This window comes from Hypomesus nipponensis, chromosome 16, assembly GCF_054491055.1.
Source record: "Hypomesus nipponensis isolate SF chromosome 16, ASM5449105v1, whole genome shotgun sequence".
NCBI classification, from domain to species: domain Eukaryota; kingdom Metazoa; phylum Chordata; class Actinopteri; order Osmeriformes; family Osmeridae; genus Hypomesus; species Hypomesus nipponensis.
The window spans coordinates 10892702-10912008 of record NC_140376.1 but is presented as its reverse complement, the minus strand read 5'-3'; the positions used below and the strand labels follow the sequence as shown (position 1 = coordinate 10912008).

The 19307-nt window shown below is 42.7% G+C and overlaps 1 protein-coding gene across 3 annotated transcripts in view; it reads left to right on the top strand.

Annotated features, from left to right (window-relative positions):
- negr1 (neuronal growth regulator 1) overlaps positions 1-18145 on the top strand; it is a 243195-nt gene extending 225050 nt beyond the window's left edge. For all 3 annotated transcript variants that reach the window (XM_084676263.1, XM_084676262.1, XM_084676268.1), the window contains one exon: positions 14038-18145. In XM_084676263.1, the coding sequence (XP_084532389.1) occupies positions 14038-14138 (101 nt within the window). In that variant the 3' untranslated portion in view covers positions 14139-18145. The remainder of the gene's footprint in view (positions 1-14037) is intronic.
- The last annotated feature ends 1162 nt before the right edge of the window (positions 18146-19307 follow it).

Genomic DNA, 19307 nt, shown 5'->3' with positions numbered 1-19307 from the left:
TGTCCCTCTTTGCGCTGTATCGCACAGCATTTTCAATATGCGACTTGCGGGAACTATGGAAGCAAATCGTGACCAAAATTCAAAAGAAAATGCATTTCTAGAATTGCATTTTCAGAATGTGGCTACATATTTTGACTCATAAATGAAATTAGTAATCAATCATCCAATTTGCATTTTAATTTTCTTCTTTAAGAATGCTCATTCTTTCAGTTAATTAAAATGAAAACGAAAATACATTTGATTGTTATGCGTCCTCTAAAGACCCGGCAATTTCAATCAATTTCCCGGTACATTTGCTATGCAATGTAGATGTGCACACCGCCCCCTACCGAACAAAATGGGTAGCTCGGTCAGCAGGGAGCTGAAGAAGAGCGGCTAGTGACGTCACTCTGCTGCGCCACTCAGAATGCTTTTTCGTTCATTTTGCATTTCTGGAAATGCATTTGAATTTGAATTGTGGTTACGATTTTGCAGCCATGTTCTTAAAATGAAAATGCATTTCTGGAAATGCATTTGAATTTGAATTGTGGTCACGATTTTGCATCCACGTTCTTAAAATGAAAATGCATTTCTGGAAATGCATTTTCATTTTAAAATTTTACATTTCAAATTGAATTTTGGTATCTATTTGCTGGGGCATATTTTGAAAATTAAATTTCAAATGTTTTTTTTGTTTTCATTTTAATTAAGTGAAAGAATGATCAGTCTTACAGAAGAAAATTTAAATGCAAATGGGATGATTGATTACTAATTTCATTTATGAGTCAAATAATGCAGCCACATCCTGAAAATGCAAATGGTTTTCTGGAAATGCATTTTCATTTGAATTTTGGACACAATTTGCTTCCATACTAGGGGTGAAAATGCTGTGCGACACAACGCAAAGCGGGACAGGTGGTCACCATGGTGTCAAGGGGCAGGATGAGTCTGTGAGAATTTGGAGCGTGCGCTGTGGAGCAATTCAATTGAATGACATCATAAATTGACATACCAAGGTGAAATTATTCATGATTTAATAACACAAAGATATTGAGATGTGGACATTTACATAAATACACCCCTTTTGGGCGTGTTTTAAAGTGCCACTTATGGGCCACTAGCCGTCTGGGAGTAATGAGTGACCTGTTGTATCATTGGGCCAAATTGGAAAAAATCGTGTCCAGGAGTTTTTGAGCTATTGAGCCATTTAGCGGAGAAGAAGAAAAATAATAATAATAATAGGAATTTTACAACAGATTAAATACTTCAGTTGCTTGCTATGGGATTGTATTAAGCAAGCGCACCCTTAAAGGGGCAATTGACTGCAAAACCGATTTTACCTTGTCATAGTTGAATAACAACAGTTCGGTGGGTAAAATAAACATGTGAATATCAAAGTCCATTGACACCTCTTTCCTATTCAAATCTCAAAAAGAAAAAATTTGGCTGTAAAATGCTAGCTTTTCAACAAAACTACCGGTCTGACGTAGGACCGTGGACCGCCCTTTTTGGCTCCGGTCTGTATCTTTGTCACGCCCCAGAATTTACATCCAGACCAGCCCGAGGTAGCGTCTATCTCCGATACTAGTTTAGCTGCTCGCTGCTCTGTGTAGGCTACTTATAAGGAATTACAAAGAAGAACGTTTTGAATTATAACAAGGATATTGAAAATGGACCACGATCGTAAATGCCGTGTTCCAAGCTGTACAGGGAAGGCTAACACTCACAGTCTTCCCAAGGAGCCAAACATTCAACAGGCATGGCTGCTGTTGTCTATGAGAAGATCCCGGTGAAGTTCGACACTCAATCATTAATTTGCTCTGAACATTTCACCCAAGAGTTTTGACAACCTTGGACAATTGCAAGCAGGATTTGCTAGGAAGCTGAACCTGGAAAGAGGTGCTGTTCCGACCGTATGCTCATTGCAACCGCAAGCTATAAGGACAGTATGATGTTGTGCTAACAGTTATTAGCAATGCTAACGTTTCCTGTATATAGCACACCAGGTAAAATGCTAAATAAGTTTCTACACACATCAAATGACTCTAGCTAGACTAGCTGTAGTCGGCATTAGAAGGGAAGCTTCTAGATATCTAGAGCTAGCTAGCTAACTGAAGCCGAGTAGAATCACAATATGGTTTGGTTGCTAAGCTGTAGCCTAACGTTCTACCCACCTAAGTCAATCCAGTTTGCTTCAACAACAGAAGTGGAAACAAGTAATGTTATCATTTCAAATGATGTGTAGTCAAACTGTTGAAAACAGTGTTGTGTAGACACAATAGATTTATTTGCGCGTTTTTATTTCAAGTCTCCAACTTCAATGTTTCAGCGAGTGCTGCTGTTTTTGCTCCCCAGTTTCACGCGTTGAAAACCAACCAATCAGCGCGCAGCTTATCTAAATATTAATGAGCATACCATAAAAGGAGAAAAGCTAGTGTTTTTTCCCGGGAACATTTCAGAGAATCTGTCAGGAGGCATAGAACAGCACCCGGGCCATTTTCGACCCAACCAATGTTACATACCCTATTCGGAGACCTTAAGGAACAGTGTGAAATACCCCAAAAACCCAGTCAATTGCCCCTTTAAAATAATTTTTAGCAAGAAAAAGCTCTGGCGTAGGACGAATAAAACCGACGTGGCTAAGGTGGCAACCTTTATCGAACAGCAATTGGAAAACTCTGGTCAGTGTCATGATTACAGATGGATGCACCAAAAATGTTGGTTACATTAAATTGTGACTGACAGAGAAACAGTTCGAATATTGCCTCAGTTATTGGATGGTAAAGGTGTTGATCTGAGGTCAAGAAACAGGCTGCGAAGGCATGTTTACCACAGTTGTGGTCCAAACTATGTCTGGCACATTGATGGCTTTGACAAACTTAAGCCATTTGGAATTGCAATCAGTGGATGCATTGATGGGTTTTCCAGAACAATTATATGGCTCAATGCTTACAAAACAAACAATGATCCAAAGATCATCGCTGGCTACTTTATGGATGCTGTGATCAACATTGGTGGATGCCCTGCCAGACTCAGACTTGATTTAGGAATGGAATATTGTCATATGGCTGAAATGCAGTGGTTTTTGAATTTTTCTGAGAACCACGCAGGAACAGACAGTGTAACCTTTGGTCCAAGCACTGGAAACCAGAGGACTGAACGAAGGTGGTTGACCTTGCAAAGTGAGTGTGTCCAGTTTTGGATGGACCTTTTTGACAAAGAGAGGATGCCTACTTTTCAGACAAGTCCTTGATCCAGTTTTGTTTTCTTCAAACAATACATGTAATGTACACATTTTGAGATAAAGTATTGCCCAATAGTCAATATATTTTTCAAGAGCCGTAATGACCATGTATAAAAAATTCATTACCTGTGTTGTATGCGGATATTAACTAAGATTTGTCAAAAAAACATCATGTGAGGTTTGAAAATTATAATTGTTACATTACTGCAGCAAATTACATTTTGCCAATACATCATATAGGCTATCTACGGTGGCTGAGAGGTGTCAACGTTTTGCAGAAGTCACAACCAGTCTATGATCACAACACAGCAGAAGTGAGCAACAATGGATGTTGACAATGACACAATGGCATTTGCCAACTATTTTTGCTGGCGGGAAAATACATGTGGAAAAGGAAACTTATAGTGCGTTTGAGTATGTGATAAATCCATCTTTGATCGCAGTTAACTATGCAAAATGAGCAATGTTGTTCATTGTCTTTAGCCTAAATGTTCATACTCATGTAGCTAGACGTTGGGATATTACAAAGCTACTTGCTAGCTCTAGAAACCTTAGCATTACACCGTGTCACAACAGGGAATCCGACAGTACCACACGAAGATAGACTAGCTATTAAATATATCAATTGCTTCATTGTCAACATCCATTGTTGCTGACTTCCCCGCTGTGTTGTGATTTTTGTTTTGTGTAGGAAACCAGGAAAACGTGGAGTGGTATTCATTAGCTATGGGTATTCCCCCAACTGATAAAGTGGAACAGATTTGATTGTGAAGCAATGGAAAGAACGCTGGACTAGTAGACCAGGGGGGTATTCGTCGTAGCTCGCTAAGCAGTTTAGCGAGCAAATTTTCAGGCTAAGATAAAACACGCCCCTATTTTTGGTTCGTGGAAGCAAGTTTAGATAAATCACCATAGTAGCATATCAATTAGCACTAACCTGCTTAGAGAGCAGGCTAACGAAAGTGTAGCTGGATAAGCTTGCCACACCCCCGGAAAATAATTGGCAGCTCCCTTTTCGAGAGACCCAACTGACCAAGGAGATATAGTTCGATTAACTTTCCATACCAATGAGTTCTTCACGATCCTCAAGATCCTTTATTTCTATAACTTGAGTTCTTGTTTGAGTGATATCGATTCAGCCGACAAGGACTCATTTATTTGCAAGACCTTCTCGGGCCGTACATTGCAAATATCACACGCCGCAGCAAGCGATGCTTTACGAGCTTATGCTGCTGTATGTGAATATGTAACGCTATGTTCTAAGAAATGTCTTATCTGTTGTGCCTGTGCTTTTTATGTTTCAATGTGGGAGAGCCCCTCCTTGAGTCACCACCTTACCGCGGTGGAGGGGTTTGCGTGTCCTAGTGATCCTGGAAGCTATGTTGTCGGGGGCTTTATGCCCCTGGTAGGGTCTCCCAAGGCAAACAGGTTCCAGGTGAAAGACCAGACAAAGCGCTGCTCAAAAAAAAAAAACAACCATGAAGAAATACAACAATGGTTCTCAGTTGCCCCTGCCCGGAAGCGGGTCACCGGGGCCCCCCCCTGGAGCCAGGCCCGGGGGTGGGGCTCGATGGCGAGCGCCTGGTGGCTGGGCCTTTTCCCATGGGGCCCGGTCGGGCACAGCCCGAAGAGACAACGTGGGACCCTCTTCCAGTGGGCTCACCATCCGCAGGAGGGGTCATGGGGGTCGGGTGCAGTGTGAGACGGGCGGCGGCCGAAGGCGGGGGCCTTGGCGGTCCGATCCTCGGCTGCAGAAGCTAGCTTTAGGGACGTGGAACGTCACCTCGCTGGCGGGAAAGGAGCCTGAGCTGGTGCGCGAGGCAGAGAGTTTCCGGCTAGATATAGTCGGCCTCGCCTCGACGCACAGCACAGGCTCCGGAACCAGTCTCCTTGAGAGGGGCTGGACTCTCTTCCACTCTGGAGTTGCCCTTGGTGAGAGGCGTCGAGCTGGGGTGGGAATACTTGTTTCCCCTCGGTTCGGCGCCTGTACATTGGGGTTCGCCCCGGTGGATGAGAGGGTAGCCTCCCTCCGCCTTTGGGTGGGGGGACGGGTCCTCACTGTCGTTTGTGCTTATGCACCAAACGGCAGCTCAGAGTACCCACCCTTTTTGGAGTCTCTGGAGGGGGTGCTGGAAAGCGCTCCTCCCGGGGATTCCCTCGTCCTCCTGGGGGACTTCAATGCTCATGTGGGCAATGACAGTGAGACCTGGAGGGGCGTGATTGGGAGGAACGGCCCCCCCGATCTGAACCCGAGTGGTGTTCTGTTGTTGGACTTCTGTGCTAAACACGGCTTGTCCATAACGAACACCATGTTCAAGCATAAGGGTGTCCATATGTGCACCTGGCACCAGGACACCCGAGGTCTCAGTTCGATGATCGACTTCGTAGTCGTGTCGTCGGACTTGAGGCCGCATGTCTTGGACACTCGGGTGAGGAGAGGGGCGGAGCTGTCAACTGATCACCACCTGGTGGTGAGTTGGCTCCGATGGTGGGGGAGGACGCCGGTCAGGCCTGGCAGGCCCAAACGTAATGTGAGGGTCTGCTGGGAACGGCTGGCGGAACCCTCTGTCAGAAGAAGCTTCAACTCCCACCTCCGGGAGAGCTTCGATCATGTCTCGGGGGGGCCGGGGACATTGAGTCCGAATGGGCCATGTTCCGGGCCTCCATTGTTGAAGCGGCTGACCGGAGCTGCGGCCGCAAGGCGGTCGGTGCATGTCGCGGCGGTAACCCTCGGACCCGGTGGTGGACTCCGGAGGTGAGGGATGCCGTCAAGCTGAAGAAGGAGGCCTATCGGGCTTTATTGGCTGGTAGGACTCCTGAGGCAGCTGATGTGTACCGGCAGGCCAAGCGGAACGCGGCTTTGGCGGTCGCGGAGGCAAAAACCCGGGCATGGGAGGAGTTTGGCGAGGCCATGGAGAATGACTTCCGAACGGCTTCAAAAAGGTTCTGGACCACCATCCGGCGACTCAGGAGGGGGAAGCAGTGCTCTGTCAACACTGTATACGGTGGGGACGGTGCGCTGCTGACTTCGACGGGGGACGTCCTGGATTGGTGGAAGGAATACTTCGAAGACCTCCTTAATTCCACCAACACGCTTTCCGACGTGGAGGCAGAGTCTGGGGACATCGGGGGGGGCCCTTCTATCTCTGGGGCCGAGGTCGCCGAGGTGGTTGAAAAGCTCTGCGGTGGCAGGGCCCCTGGGGTGGACGAGGTCCGCCCGGAGTTCCTTTAGGCTCTGGATGTTGTAGAGCTGTCTTGGTTGACACGACTCTGCAACATCGCGTGGACATCGGGGACAGTGCCTCTGGACTGGCAGACCGGGGTGGTGGTTCCCCTCTTTAAAAAGGAGACCGGAGGGTGCGCTTCAACTTTAGGGGGATCACACTCCTCAGCCTCCCTGGGAAAGTCTATTCAGGGGTCCTGGAGAGGAGGGTCTGCCGGATTGTCGTACCTCGGATTCAGGAGGAGCAATGTGGTTTTCGTCCTGGCCGTGGAACAGTGGACCAGCTCTATACCCTCCGCGGAGTCCTGGAGGGTACATGGGAGTTCGCCCAACCAGTCTACACATGTTTTGTGGATTTGGAAAAGGCGTTCGACCGTGTCCCTCGGGGGCTCATGTGGGGGGTGCTCCGAGAGTACGGGGTACCGGATTCCCTGATCGGGGCTGTCCGGTCCCTGTACGACCGGTGCCAGAGTTTGGTCCGCATTGCCGGTAGTAAGTCGAACTTGTTTCCGGTGAGGGTTGGACTCCGCCAGGGCTGCCCTATGTCACCGTTTCTGTTCATTACCTATATGGATAGGATTTCTAGGCGCAGCCAGGGTGTTGAGGGGGTCCGGTTTGGTGACCTCAGGATCGGGTCGCTGCTTTTTGCAGATGATGTGGTCCTGTTGGCTTCATCGGGCCGTGACCTTCAGCTCTCACTGGAGCGGTTCGCAACCGAATGTGAAGCGGCTGGGATGCGAATCAGCACCTCCAAATCTGAGGCCATGGTTATCGACCGGAAAAGGGTGGAGTGCCATCTCCGGGTCGGGGAGGAGATCCTGAACCAAGTGGAGGAGTTCAAGTATCTCGGGGTCTTGTTCACGAGTGAGGGAAGAATGGAGCGCGAGGTCGACAGGCGGATCGGTGCGGCGTCCGCAGTGATGCGGGCTCTGCATCGGTCCGTCGTGGTGAAGAAGGAGCTGAGTCGAAAGGCGAAGCTCTCTATTTACCAGTCGATCTACGTTCCTACCCTCACCTATGGTCACAAACTATGGGTAGTGACCGAAAGAACGAGATCGCGAATACAAGCGGCCGAAATGAGCTTTCTCCGCAGGGTGTCCGGGCTCTCCCTTAGAGATAGGATGAGAAGCTCGGTCATCCGGGAGAGGCTCAGAGTAGAACCGCTGCTCCTCCGCGTCGAGAGGAGCCAGCTGAGGTGGCTCGGGCATCTGATTAGGATGCCTCCTGGACGCCTCCCTGGTGAGGTGTTCCGGGCACGTCCCACTGGGAAGAGGCCCCAGGGAAGACCCAGGACACGCTGGAGGGACTATGTCACTCGGCTGGCCTGGGAACGCCTCGGTGTCCCCCAGGAAGAGGTGGTGGAAGTGGCCGGGGAGAGGGAAGCCTGGGCCTCCCTGCTTAGGTCGTTGCCCCCGCGACCCGATCCCCGGACAAGCGGCAGATGACGACGACGACGACGACGACTGTGGGAGAGTGGAAAACGTCATATAGATTCCTTTTTATGTCTTGACGTGAAGAAATGGACAATAAAGCTACTTGAAACTTTTACTGTGCTTCAGACTGTCTGCATAGCCTTGAGGGTTTTCGCATCAGGTAGGCTACATTTTTATACAGTATAGGCGATGCAGAAAACATTGGCAAAGCCACAGCATGCGTTGGTGTAAGAAAAGTGTACTTGGCGCTTAACCAGCTGATGAATCAATTCATCATATTCCTGGCCATGCCCCAGTCAATGAAATTAAAGACGGATTTACACATAGGCCTACATGCATATACACATATATAGGGTGATATCAGGTAAAATAGGCCATTTAAGGTTTGGGGGTCCCAGCCCTGACAAGTAACAGGGGATTTGATTGCTTTATGGTTGCTATGGTGGGCGGGCCAATAATTCAAACAAGACTGCACCAGAAAGCTGCCATGGTAAATAGTCTGGCGTACCAAATCTAATTAAACTATTATAAGGATGATACATCTTTATTTATTTATTTATTTACATGCACATAAAAAAACTATGCATATCTGTCTTGATGGCATCAATCACAAATAATGTTGTTAGTTTGGTATATGAACATATTTTTTGAAAAAGTTATGTTTTTCTTGGTGGTCCAATTTACCTTAACCCACTGAGGTAAAATGGGCAACATGGTTTCAGATAAAATGAATAAAATTCAGATAAAAATCATGTGATTCACTCACAAACACACATACACGTGTTGGAGTGTGTGTGTGTGAGGGTGTGTGTGTCTGTGTCACACCATGACCCCCCCAACAGTAATAATGGTATAGATATTTTATGTACAGTGAGTATGGCGAAGGAGAAGGAAGCGAGAGGAGAGGAGAAAGGGAGAAGGAAAGAGAGAGAAAAGAGAGTTGGAGCAAGGGCCAGAGAGGAAAGGATACAAAGATAAAACAGGGCTGGAAAGGAAGGCCAAACAATTACAATCTGTGGAAAGAGGAGAGGATGAAGTGGGCCTTAGATGAATACATGGAGGGAGAGAAGAAAGGAATTACAATGAGTGTGCACCTCTTATCAAGAGCATGGGGTGTGCCGCGATCAACACTGCAAAGACGCATCAGTAGAAAGGTGACTGGCAGTGAACATGTGTCAGGGCAGAAGCCCTACCTTCCACAGGAGACAGAAAGGGAGCTTGCTGCCACCCTCAACACATTGGCGCAGAGGGGGTTTCCCTTCACAAAACGTGATGTCCAGCAAGTGGCCTTTGATTTTGCAGCCAAGAACAACATATCTGGTTTCTCCAAGACAGCAGGGAGGGCCGGATATTACTGGTTTAAGAACTTTCTAAAGCACAACCCAGAGCTTGGGATATGCAAGCCAGAGGTCCTGTCTGCAGCACGGTCTGCTGGACTCAACAAAGAGGTGGTTAGCCAGTGGTTTAACCAGTATGAAAGCCTTTTGGTCAAGCTGGGTATTGAGGGCCCACCGTCACATATATATGGAACTGTGACGAGTCTGGGCTTCAGGATCATTAAAAAAAAATTATGGCACATATGAATATGTTTGTTTAATGCAGTTTAAATGTTATGTGGCTGTATAAGCAACTGTGTTTTGAAATTAAAATTGATGATAAATGACTATTTACCTTTGCAGTTTCACTGGCCTATTTTACCTGAACAGCTGGTCCATTTTACCTGAAACTGCTTGTGCCCAAAAAGTTGGCACAGCTGATGTTTCAAGAACTGTAGGGCCTAAATAATTATATTTTATAACATCATTTCAACAAAAATGATCAAAAACAGTCATTAGTAATCATAAAAACACATGCAAAAGCATATATGGTATTGTATTATTGTCCCAAACGATTTACCAAAAAATGGCCCATTTTACCTGATATCACCCTACTACATGCGCTTTCAGTAGGCCTACATATATCCTCTTAAGTGTCTATGAATTTGTATCAATTATACTCTTTGGCCTTGTTTTTATACTTATTCTGAAAAAGTTGATATCATAATTTTCGCTAGCAAGATCTCATTAGATAATTAATTTCCATTAAGACTACTGCCAGCAGGCACATTTAAAGAAATGTGATCTGATTGATCGGGGTAATAAGACACTAAAGATGAGCCATTTTACCAAAATACGCATTTAGTTTATCGGCAGTTTTTTACCAAGATGCCTGTCTTGCTCTGGCAGCGGTGGTGGTGTTTGACTTAGCCATGATAATATGCTTATTGTCTTCGTAGAGACTCATTATAATAGTTTGCTCAGATGGCGAGAATATCACCGCTCTCTCTTTCGTCTTTTCCGCCATCATACCGTTAGAAAATCACGGTTTTGGTGATCGACCTTTCCTGCCTTTTGAAGTAGGACGTGCTCGTGCACTTGCTCTGATAAGTTTAGCCTGATTGAAATTAACCACATGATTTGGATGCGGATCAGCCGTCGACGAACCGGTTCTCAGTTAGCTCGCTAATGTTAACGGGCTAAAGGGACAATGGATTAGCTTAGCTTCAACCCTTACGACGAACGGGCCCCAGTCATGCACTAGTATTTTGATTGCAAATGTGGGTCCAAACTACTTCTTTTTAAGTGAGGGGGATGGGCCCCCCCAAGTTATATTGTGGCTACGCCCATGGTGTCAGATACTTGGAATGAGAAATAGTATTTGGTATACTGGTTGTGTTGCGGTGTTGTTTGTTGTTGAATTAAATCTGTATTCCAGTGTACTATTTATTCACGCCATAATCAATAGGCGAAGCTGGTTCATGCAGGAGACTGCTTGGCAAGTCGGCAACACATCCGATCACCCTCATATTACACACATCCAATCACCCTCACCAACATTAACAGGTCGGTCAATTTAAGACTAGGAACTCTCATGCCCCTTTGACAATGCCTCTAAGTGAGTGCGTTTCTAAAACTCCAGATTTTCATTGTTCTCTCCATCACCATAGCCTCTACCCTTGGCTCTGCTCCCTGTTTTCAATGCCAGCTTGGTCTATTTCACAATAATTCATTATATGTGCCAATACTGACAGGGAGGGGTTCTGCACAGGACCCCAGAGTGCTGACTGCTCATATGATGCACGGGCTGCTCCACTGACAAAGATTACAGGAGAATATTGGTGGGATACCAAGGAGTGCTCTCCTTTTCAGTTGATGGCCTTATCCCAAAGAAAAGAAAAGCGGGATCATTAATGTTGTATGACTGGCACAGCTTTTATTAAAATCCAATTCAACTGAGGTGCAGTACAGGAATTTTACCCTCTACTATATTTTTTGCTCTTGCTCTCCCCCCCCCTCTCTCTCTCTCTCTCTCTCTCTCTCTCTCTCTCTCTCTCTCAAACATACACATACAAACGTATAGTATTACTCTCTCTCTGGGCCTCATGTACGTACATTTGCAAATGTAGTGTTATTAGCGCCATGGCCAAGGTGTTCAGATTGTGCACGCTGTGATACTTCAGTTTACGTCGTATTCACGAAACCTGCAGTTCATCGGTTAATCAGCGCCTTTCTCCGCCCACTATATCGTAAATAGCGAGCATTTAAACGCACAATTGAATGGGCATCCTTCTCTCTTTCTATCATGGATCAGCCACCAAAGTCAAAACAGCAAAAACAAAGATTTAGTGATAATGAAATTAACTGGACCATGAGGTAAAAGCGAATTTAAATACTATACAAGGCCGGAATTCCACACCGGTACAAAAAATGCTATTTGGACCGAAATTACAAATTCCATTAACTGTAATATTGCCTGGCTGCTTAATTTATAACGCGTAATGATTGTGTTCACTCAACTGAAAAAGTGTGATCCTTGTGGCAAAAATCATTTCAGATCCTATCCTCGGCCTATGTCCTCGTCTTGCTCGGATTACTGCTGTCATTTCACCAGGAGGCATATGCGAAGGAACCCGCTTGCATCCACACCTGGTTTTAAGAGGCGCAGAATTTTCACCGCAAAATAGAGGCGCACTTTCACGGGCAGTTTCTGTACATACCGCGGAATACATAATTAGGCGCTCCTTACGCATCTTCTCCCATATCTTTATGGGAAACTCCCACTTTCCCCTTGACCCTCCCGTGAATGCATATGCATGACACGGAAAAGCGCAATTTGCCATTTTCAGTTCCCGCGACAGGTAGTCTGTGCTTTTACCTCAGTGCGGCATGTTTGTACATACTCCATGCTTTTACGTGCAAATTGCGAAACAAATACGCCTGAAGTGGGCGCAAAAGCGTTAGTACATGAGGCCCTCTGTCTTCTCTAATTTTGTCTTTCTCTTCCACTAAAAAAGCTGGAAGTATTGTGTTTGCAGGCAGTTAGGGATAGATAAATGGACAGTTGCAACTAACAGTCAAAACAACTATAGTTGGGTTTTACTGAAGATGCAGAGGGATATTAAACAGACCCGAAAAGAAACAGGTACCAACAGTATTACTCGTCTTCTGTAAAACTGCTAATATTGTTTCTAAATCAAAAATGTAATTCATGCTCAGAGCAGAGAAAATTGATCCTTCATAAACTGGGGCAAAAATAGGCATTAAAGCAATTGTTCAATTGTGATTCCACTGATGGCTCTACTCTCCCTACATATTATATAAGGAATTGCTTGTTGCCGCTGAAGGATTTTAGTAGTGCTGGTAAATCAATGTACACTTGCAAGGGTCTTCACATGGTAATAGTGCTGGCTCGCAGGACATGAGCTGTTGCTATGGTAACCGTCTTTGGGCTCTTTCAGCCCAGGAAAACTGTGTCATTATCCTCTGCTACGGATGGGAGGCGAATGAAAAAGGAAGAGAAACAGAGAGAGATGGCAGCGCACACACTATCACAATTTTCACCTGTTCATTGTCTTTTTGTCTTCAGCTTTCCATCTGTGGTAGAATAGAATTTCCAAATAATGGGTAAACAGCATGAACAGTACTCATTCACATTCATGATAGACACCATGAAATGTAGTGCAATGTGTAAAAATGTGGCATGAACCTTTTCACATTGACATTTTAAGTGTCTGATCTATTACCTAAATGTATTGCAACCAAGGATTTACATGATCTAAACTGAAAGTGACATACTGTAAAATAGCAACCTGCCTAGTTCTGCTACCCTTGATGTATAACGACCTTGAATTCAGACACAAAATAAACTAAAAACAACGATGTGATGATGATCCTAGAAATAATATATATAATATATAACCATTTTGATAAATCAGGCTTGTGTATTGTTGGCGAACTTGCTACACGAGGACATGTTTGTGTGTATTCATGCCTGTGCTTGCATGCACCAAAATGCAGACATGGTTTTACAGCTAACTGTGGGTATACTAGTATGTGTGTATGAGGCAAAGTCTGTCAGATGATTACATTGTTAATTACATAGCTGTGTGAATGAATGCACTATGCTGAGATGGCTGTGCTCTACATCAGGGGTTCCCAATACTGGTCCTCGGGCCTCCCCGCCCTACAGGTTTTAGATATTTCCCTGCTCCAACACACCTGATTCCAATGAATCAGTCATTATCTAGTTATGCAGAAACCTGCTAACGATCATTCATTTGAATCAGGTGTGTTGGGTTAAGGAAACATCTAAAACATGCAGGGCAGGGAGGCCCGAGGACCAGGATTGGGAACCCCTGCTCTACATGATTCCCCCTGGTAGAATTAAGTCTTCCAGGAAGTCTGTGTTTGCGTGTGTACATGCACAATTGTTTGTGTGTATGTGTGTGCTTGTGTGTGTGAGTCAGTCCCCACCCTATCTCCCCAGCATGCACTTGTCCTCTCAGCCTCTGGCGCAGTTCTCTAGAGAGATGAGCTCAGTGGCTGTCCACTTTTCAGAAGACAGAAGAGGGCACCTTTGGAAAAGTAGCTGCTTTTGATATCTTGGCAATAGTATGTGTTATTGCCATACAGCTTGCAATTTTGAATACAAAATGACTGTTAAAAATGATGTAATAATATGCTTTATCCTCTGGTAAACTTCATAAAACATCTGAATGAGAAACCTCTGTTTTTCCCTGATTCATAAGCAACACATGTTGACTGATTGCTGGCAATAAAATGGAATAGCATGCGAAAGTTTAATAATTCTAATCAATGTTTCTTTTCTCCTGCCCACAGCACCCAACACTGCACCATATGGGAGTACAGGAAGTGCGCAGGTCCTAATGGCCTGCCGGTACCTGGTCTTGGCTGTCTCCTCCTTCATCAGTGTATACTAGTGGAGGGCAACCGAACACAGTGACTGTAAAGAGCCTTTCAAGCATTCATCAATGCTTTTACAGGCTGATGGCTCGATCCAATCTGGTACAGTTTGTTTAAGTCCGTATTGGATATAATCAGCATTACCTTTGTGGGGAGTTTTATTTTATTTTTTCCCAAAATGGAAGTTACAATCCTTGTAAATACCTAGAAATCTGTTTTGTTTTTAAAAGATCATTCTGATTGCCCACTTTGAGAATCAATGCTCATTGTCCTTATTAAATGCCCTCATGGCTACAAAATGAGCTCTTTCATTTGTTTGTAGCCATGGGGTTGTAAATGGCAGAAAGATGCCATAGTGCCAAGTCCCTCAGTACACAATTTCCACATCAATCATCTAAACAGTATTTAAATTATAAGACTGTCCAATCAAATAAATATATACATTCACATGCACAACATTAATTATGCATTAGTGTATGATTGTGGTTTTCAAATGTTTGCATTATAATAATAGCATCATAGATTACTAAATAGCTAAACTGAACTTTAAATTTACTCAAACCCCCCCTCTATTGAACCAATATAAAATAGACGGTTTGTTGCATTTAGAAATTAGTCTTACAATTTCATGTTGTTTGCCTCATCTATTATCAAGTAAAGAACGTAGGAGAAAGTATCTAACTTTATACTCTTTGCAATTTTGGTTCCTTGGAAGTGGATGTGTGGTCTTATTATTAATGCCATTAATTTCCATTGAATCAGCAGTCACACATTTTTGCACTGTACAGGATTAAGGGAAGAGTCACAGCCCTGTATTAACTTGTTTGCATTTATGATTTTTTTTATTATTATCTCTTTGCCATATTAATTAAAGATAAAGTTCAGCAGAACAAAAACTGATACAGGGATGAGTAGCAATGTTCGACATACAGGTATAATCCAATTGACAAAGAAACATAAAAGAGTGGAGCAAGACTTGCGCTGGATAGTGTACATGACTACTTTGGAGGCTTTCCTTGTTTCCTGTTCCTTGTCAGGGTTTCTTCATTCCAGCAGTTTTGCAGCATTAGAATCTATGTTTAGACAACGATTCAGTTCTTTGAGCCCAATAATAGCTTAATTATATAATAGCTTAATAATATATCATGATATCCATGATTTTACATATAGATTATGTGACTATTTAAAGTTCCACTAAGGTCCATTTTCCAGTTGGCTAATAAATGTTATTGTCAATCTAACTTGGGTCTTAACAGATAGAAATACTTAATCAACCATTATTATTAGTTTTAGACTAAATTTGAAAATGAACCGTACTTGATGTCACTTTCATGTTTGAGATAGTGTAATGGTATGGTTCTGAGAGGTCCACAGGATTTAAATGTATGTCTTACTTCAGTGTTGTTGTTCATGGGGTAACCTGGGCAAGGAATTCTCTGTGGATCTATATGAAAACTGCTTAACACACAATTCAGTAACAAAACATGTAACTATAAATCTTTAGAAAGTATAGCCATCAAAATTGAAGACTGAAAGCACAAATACTTTTGTTTTGTTGATTACGTGTTTCTTTTTAAATATGAAGATTTTGTTTCGCGGGGGGGGTATTGTTTTTGTACTGAAAAAGGTTATCCGCTTGTTTTATGAATACTGCACCATATTATCTTGTTTAAATGTTGAAGTATATTGCAAAAGGGGTCAAAACTACTGTATATTTATTACATTCCTTTGTGAAAACACTGTAAAGAAAAAAATATAGCTGTGAATCTGGATATGTGAAATTATTTGATTGAGGCAAGATATGGCATAGTTTATGCTGTTGTCAACTAATTTAGATGCCATCATTGTTGTTAATTCTTGTCAAACAAATAGATTAAAAGACAAATGTTTGGAAACTATCTACTTTTTGAAAACCAAGAAGGTGCAATCAAAAATAACAGTATTATAGAAATTAGTAATTTTTGTGTATATACAGTATGGAGAGAATAGGATTTATTTTGATGTTATTGTTAGAACAGGTGTGTAGTTTAGTTAACACGTGTATTTGATGATGTGCAGAGTATGAATGTGGATGTCAAATTTAACTGATGTTTAAAGGTTGGCCAGTTTACAAATAATCAGTTTTTTGAAGCCAGTTTTAGAGAAGCCTTTTGCTCTATAACCAGACAATTACTTCCACAATTATTCTACATGTTATAATACATTCTATGATCATTCTATCTGATGACACTGCATTGATGTTTTGAAGTCATAGTAAATGTGGCACATTGGTGACTGCATGAAGTGTGTTAGTTACCTGTTATGCAGCTGAGACCTTGGTATTATTACACATTTATGAATGTATATTATTTTTAATGCATCACATAGTGTTATCAAGTCCCCCTAATCAAGTCGCTATTATTTACAATGAAAGTTCTCATTCTCAAAATATATCTGACTCAATGCACAATCCATTTTAGGTTCCATTACAATACCTGAACATATACAGTATCTAATATTAATCTCCATGTCTAGATTTTGCAATACCTTGAATTTGTCCTATAGGACCTGATGGAACAGTATAAATTAGAGACTTCACCAAGTAACATGTTATTATTGTTGCACTACTCTCCAAATTGAGCACCAACCATTCACCATTCTTCTAAAGGGATAGTAACTTTTTTATTTAACCAGAGTGCCGGATGTTACTTTTGGTACTACGACTGTTTAGTCGTGCCAGAAAGGTTTATTGTAGCATTGATAAAAAAAGGTTGACACAATGTTTGCTCAAGGACTTCCGTACTTACTATCTTACAGTAATGGTGGCCAAATGACAAACTGTAGACATGACACATGCAATAAAAGACCACAATAACCTGCTTCGTAGCATTATAACTAATAACAATGCACCTGTGTGGCATTTCCCTGCCAGCGTTTAAGATAGACATCACTGCTCCACAGTGTACAACATATTGCATAGGGGTGTAAGATCATGTATTTGTTGTGCAGATGAGATTCTCAAACACATTTGAATTTGGTGACTTTTGGTACTGTAAACCAAAAATTCTGTTGTTAAATTAATGTTAATTTACCTCAGTATCAAAAACCGAACATGACATACATCTGCATAAGTTATCCCCCTTAGACTAAGGAAATTTGTATCCGTGTTGGTTGACAAGTGTTTCAACAATTTTTTGTCAAAGAAGAAAATGTTCAAATATTAATTTAATTACCACCAATATGATACCTGGACATTTCCAATGATTCATAGGGTTCCCTTAAATTCACCAGATTTTGTGAGAATGTTTGATGCATTAAACACAGTATAAACAAAGCATTGTAAAACAATAGTCATATCAACAACAGCTGTAAAATGGCTTCATAAGAGGAACAAGTACTATGCTGAATGTGCCTTTAAGATACATTTGATATGTTGACCATACTGAAGCCTATTTTGTGAAACCGTTATTGCAGTTACATACCCCCCAATTGTGTATGACCTTAGACACTTTTGGATAATACAAGCAATGTTATGGTTATGACAATGTGTTAAAAGGGGTTTGTCACTGTATTACAATCAAACAAAAGCCTGGACTTACAGTGATCTTGGCTGTGAATAATGTCGAAAATGTCAGATTCACATTTGGACCTATTGGCAACCTCCAAAAACCTTTAAAGCTGGCTCAATCCACAAGCAGCCATTAATTGAAATTAAACCATATGATTACAGGAAAATCAAGGGCCGTATTCAAAAAACCTTTTATCTCACCACTAAGAGTTCTCCTAAATTGGTGTTAAAGTTCCTAGCTAAGAGTTTCCTCCCTAAAACTTATTCACAAAGCTTCTGATACAGACTTTTACTAAGGAATGGGGAGAAATCTTAAACAAAGAGGAAGGGTGGTGTTCACCTTGTTGCAATGGATGATGTCAACAACCTTACTAACTATGCCCACAGTGATTGGCTTATGGGTTGAGGGGATGGGTCGCTGTCAGTAATTTGATCATATAGAATGAGGTATATGCTGCCATATGCAAACATTTAGAATTTTTTTTTTTTTTTTGCCACATTCAAGAAAAGATTTTGAATTGTAGGTTAAGTCAAGGCATCATCATCATCATGACATCATCATCCATAGCAACACGGTCAACCCCGCCTTTTGTCTTAGCTTAAGATTTGTCCCCATTCCTTAGTAAAAGTTGGTCTCAGCAGCTTTGTGAATATGTTTTAGGAAGAAACTCATCTAGTATTTTAAGAGTATTTCTCTTACGTGGTGACAACATGCTTAGTCAATATGGCCCCTGGTCTTTAACTATTAACTGCAACTTTTACTTAACAGGCGTCCTCACTCTGATGGCAAACAATATTGACCAGTGTGACTGAATGTCTTTGTCATGATCATGTAAATCACCTACAATAAATTGCGTCTATTTTGGATTCCAGCTTTAACAATTTGACTTTTCAGTAAATGTACAAACAGTTCAGATATATCCCTGAACAGCACATCAAAAATGCTTTAGCTTACAGGGACAGCAAGAAATATGCTGTGTGGCATTGTGTAAGGAAATGATTAGAATTCTGATAGAACCCTTTCTCTTTTCTTCTGCTTGCTCTTCACAAAAGAATGTGTGAGCCAGAGCAAATGGAGAAATGGCAGCGCTTTTTTGGCAGCGGCAATTCCTCTGACCCTGCAGTTAATAAAATCCTTCCTGTGCCTTTGTCAGTTTTTACTGGGAGATTTTGTCATATGCTAGGGGTGCAGCCTCTTGCCTTGTCTATCCACTCCCTGAGCAACATACTGAGTTGTCTCAATGGATACCTTTATAGCTCAGCAGGCAGGAGCTAGCTCTCGATTCTCAAACTGAGCAACAAAATCCATTGGCTGTCTTGATAACTGGCCTCGAGACAAGTCTTCTATAAGGCATTGTGAGGTGGGGAGAGAACACTTTAGACCCTTTGGTTTTTATCATCCGTCTATAACTGTTGAAATGGTACAAATGCATGATCAGACATGTATGTATCACACAGTTTATTTTTCTAGCCAGTAAACAGTTCAGAGCTGTATCTACCAAAATGGGGAATGTGTGCTTATAAAAGGGTCAACCTAACGCTCCTTATTTTAACTGAGCTGGAAAATAGGTTGTCAGGCACTGATACAGACATTTCCTGTTTTAAAGCAAGCTATCTAGTCCTAGTTACCATGTGAAAA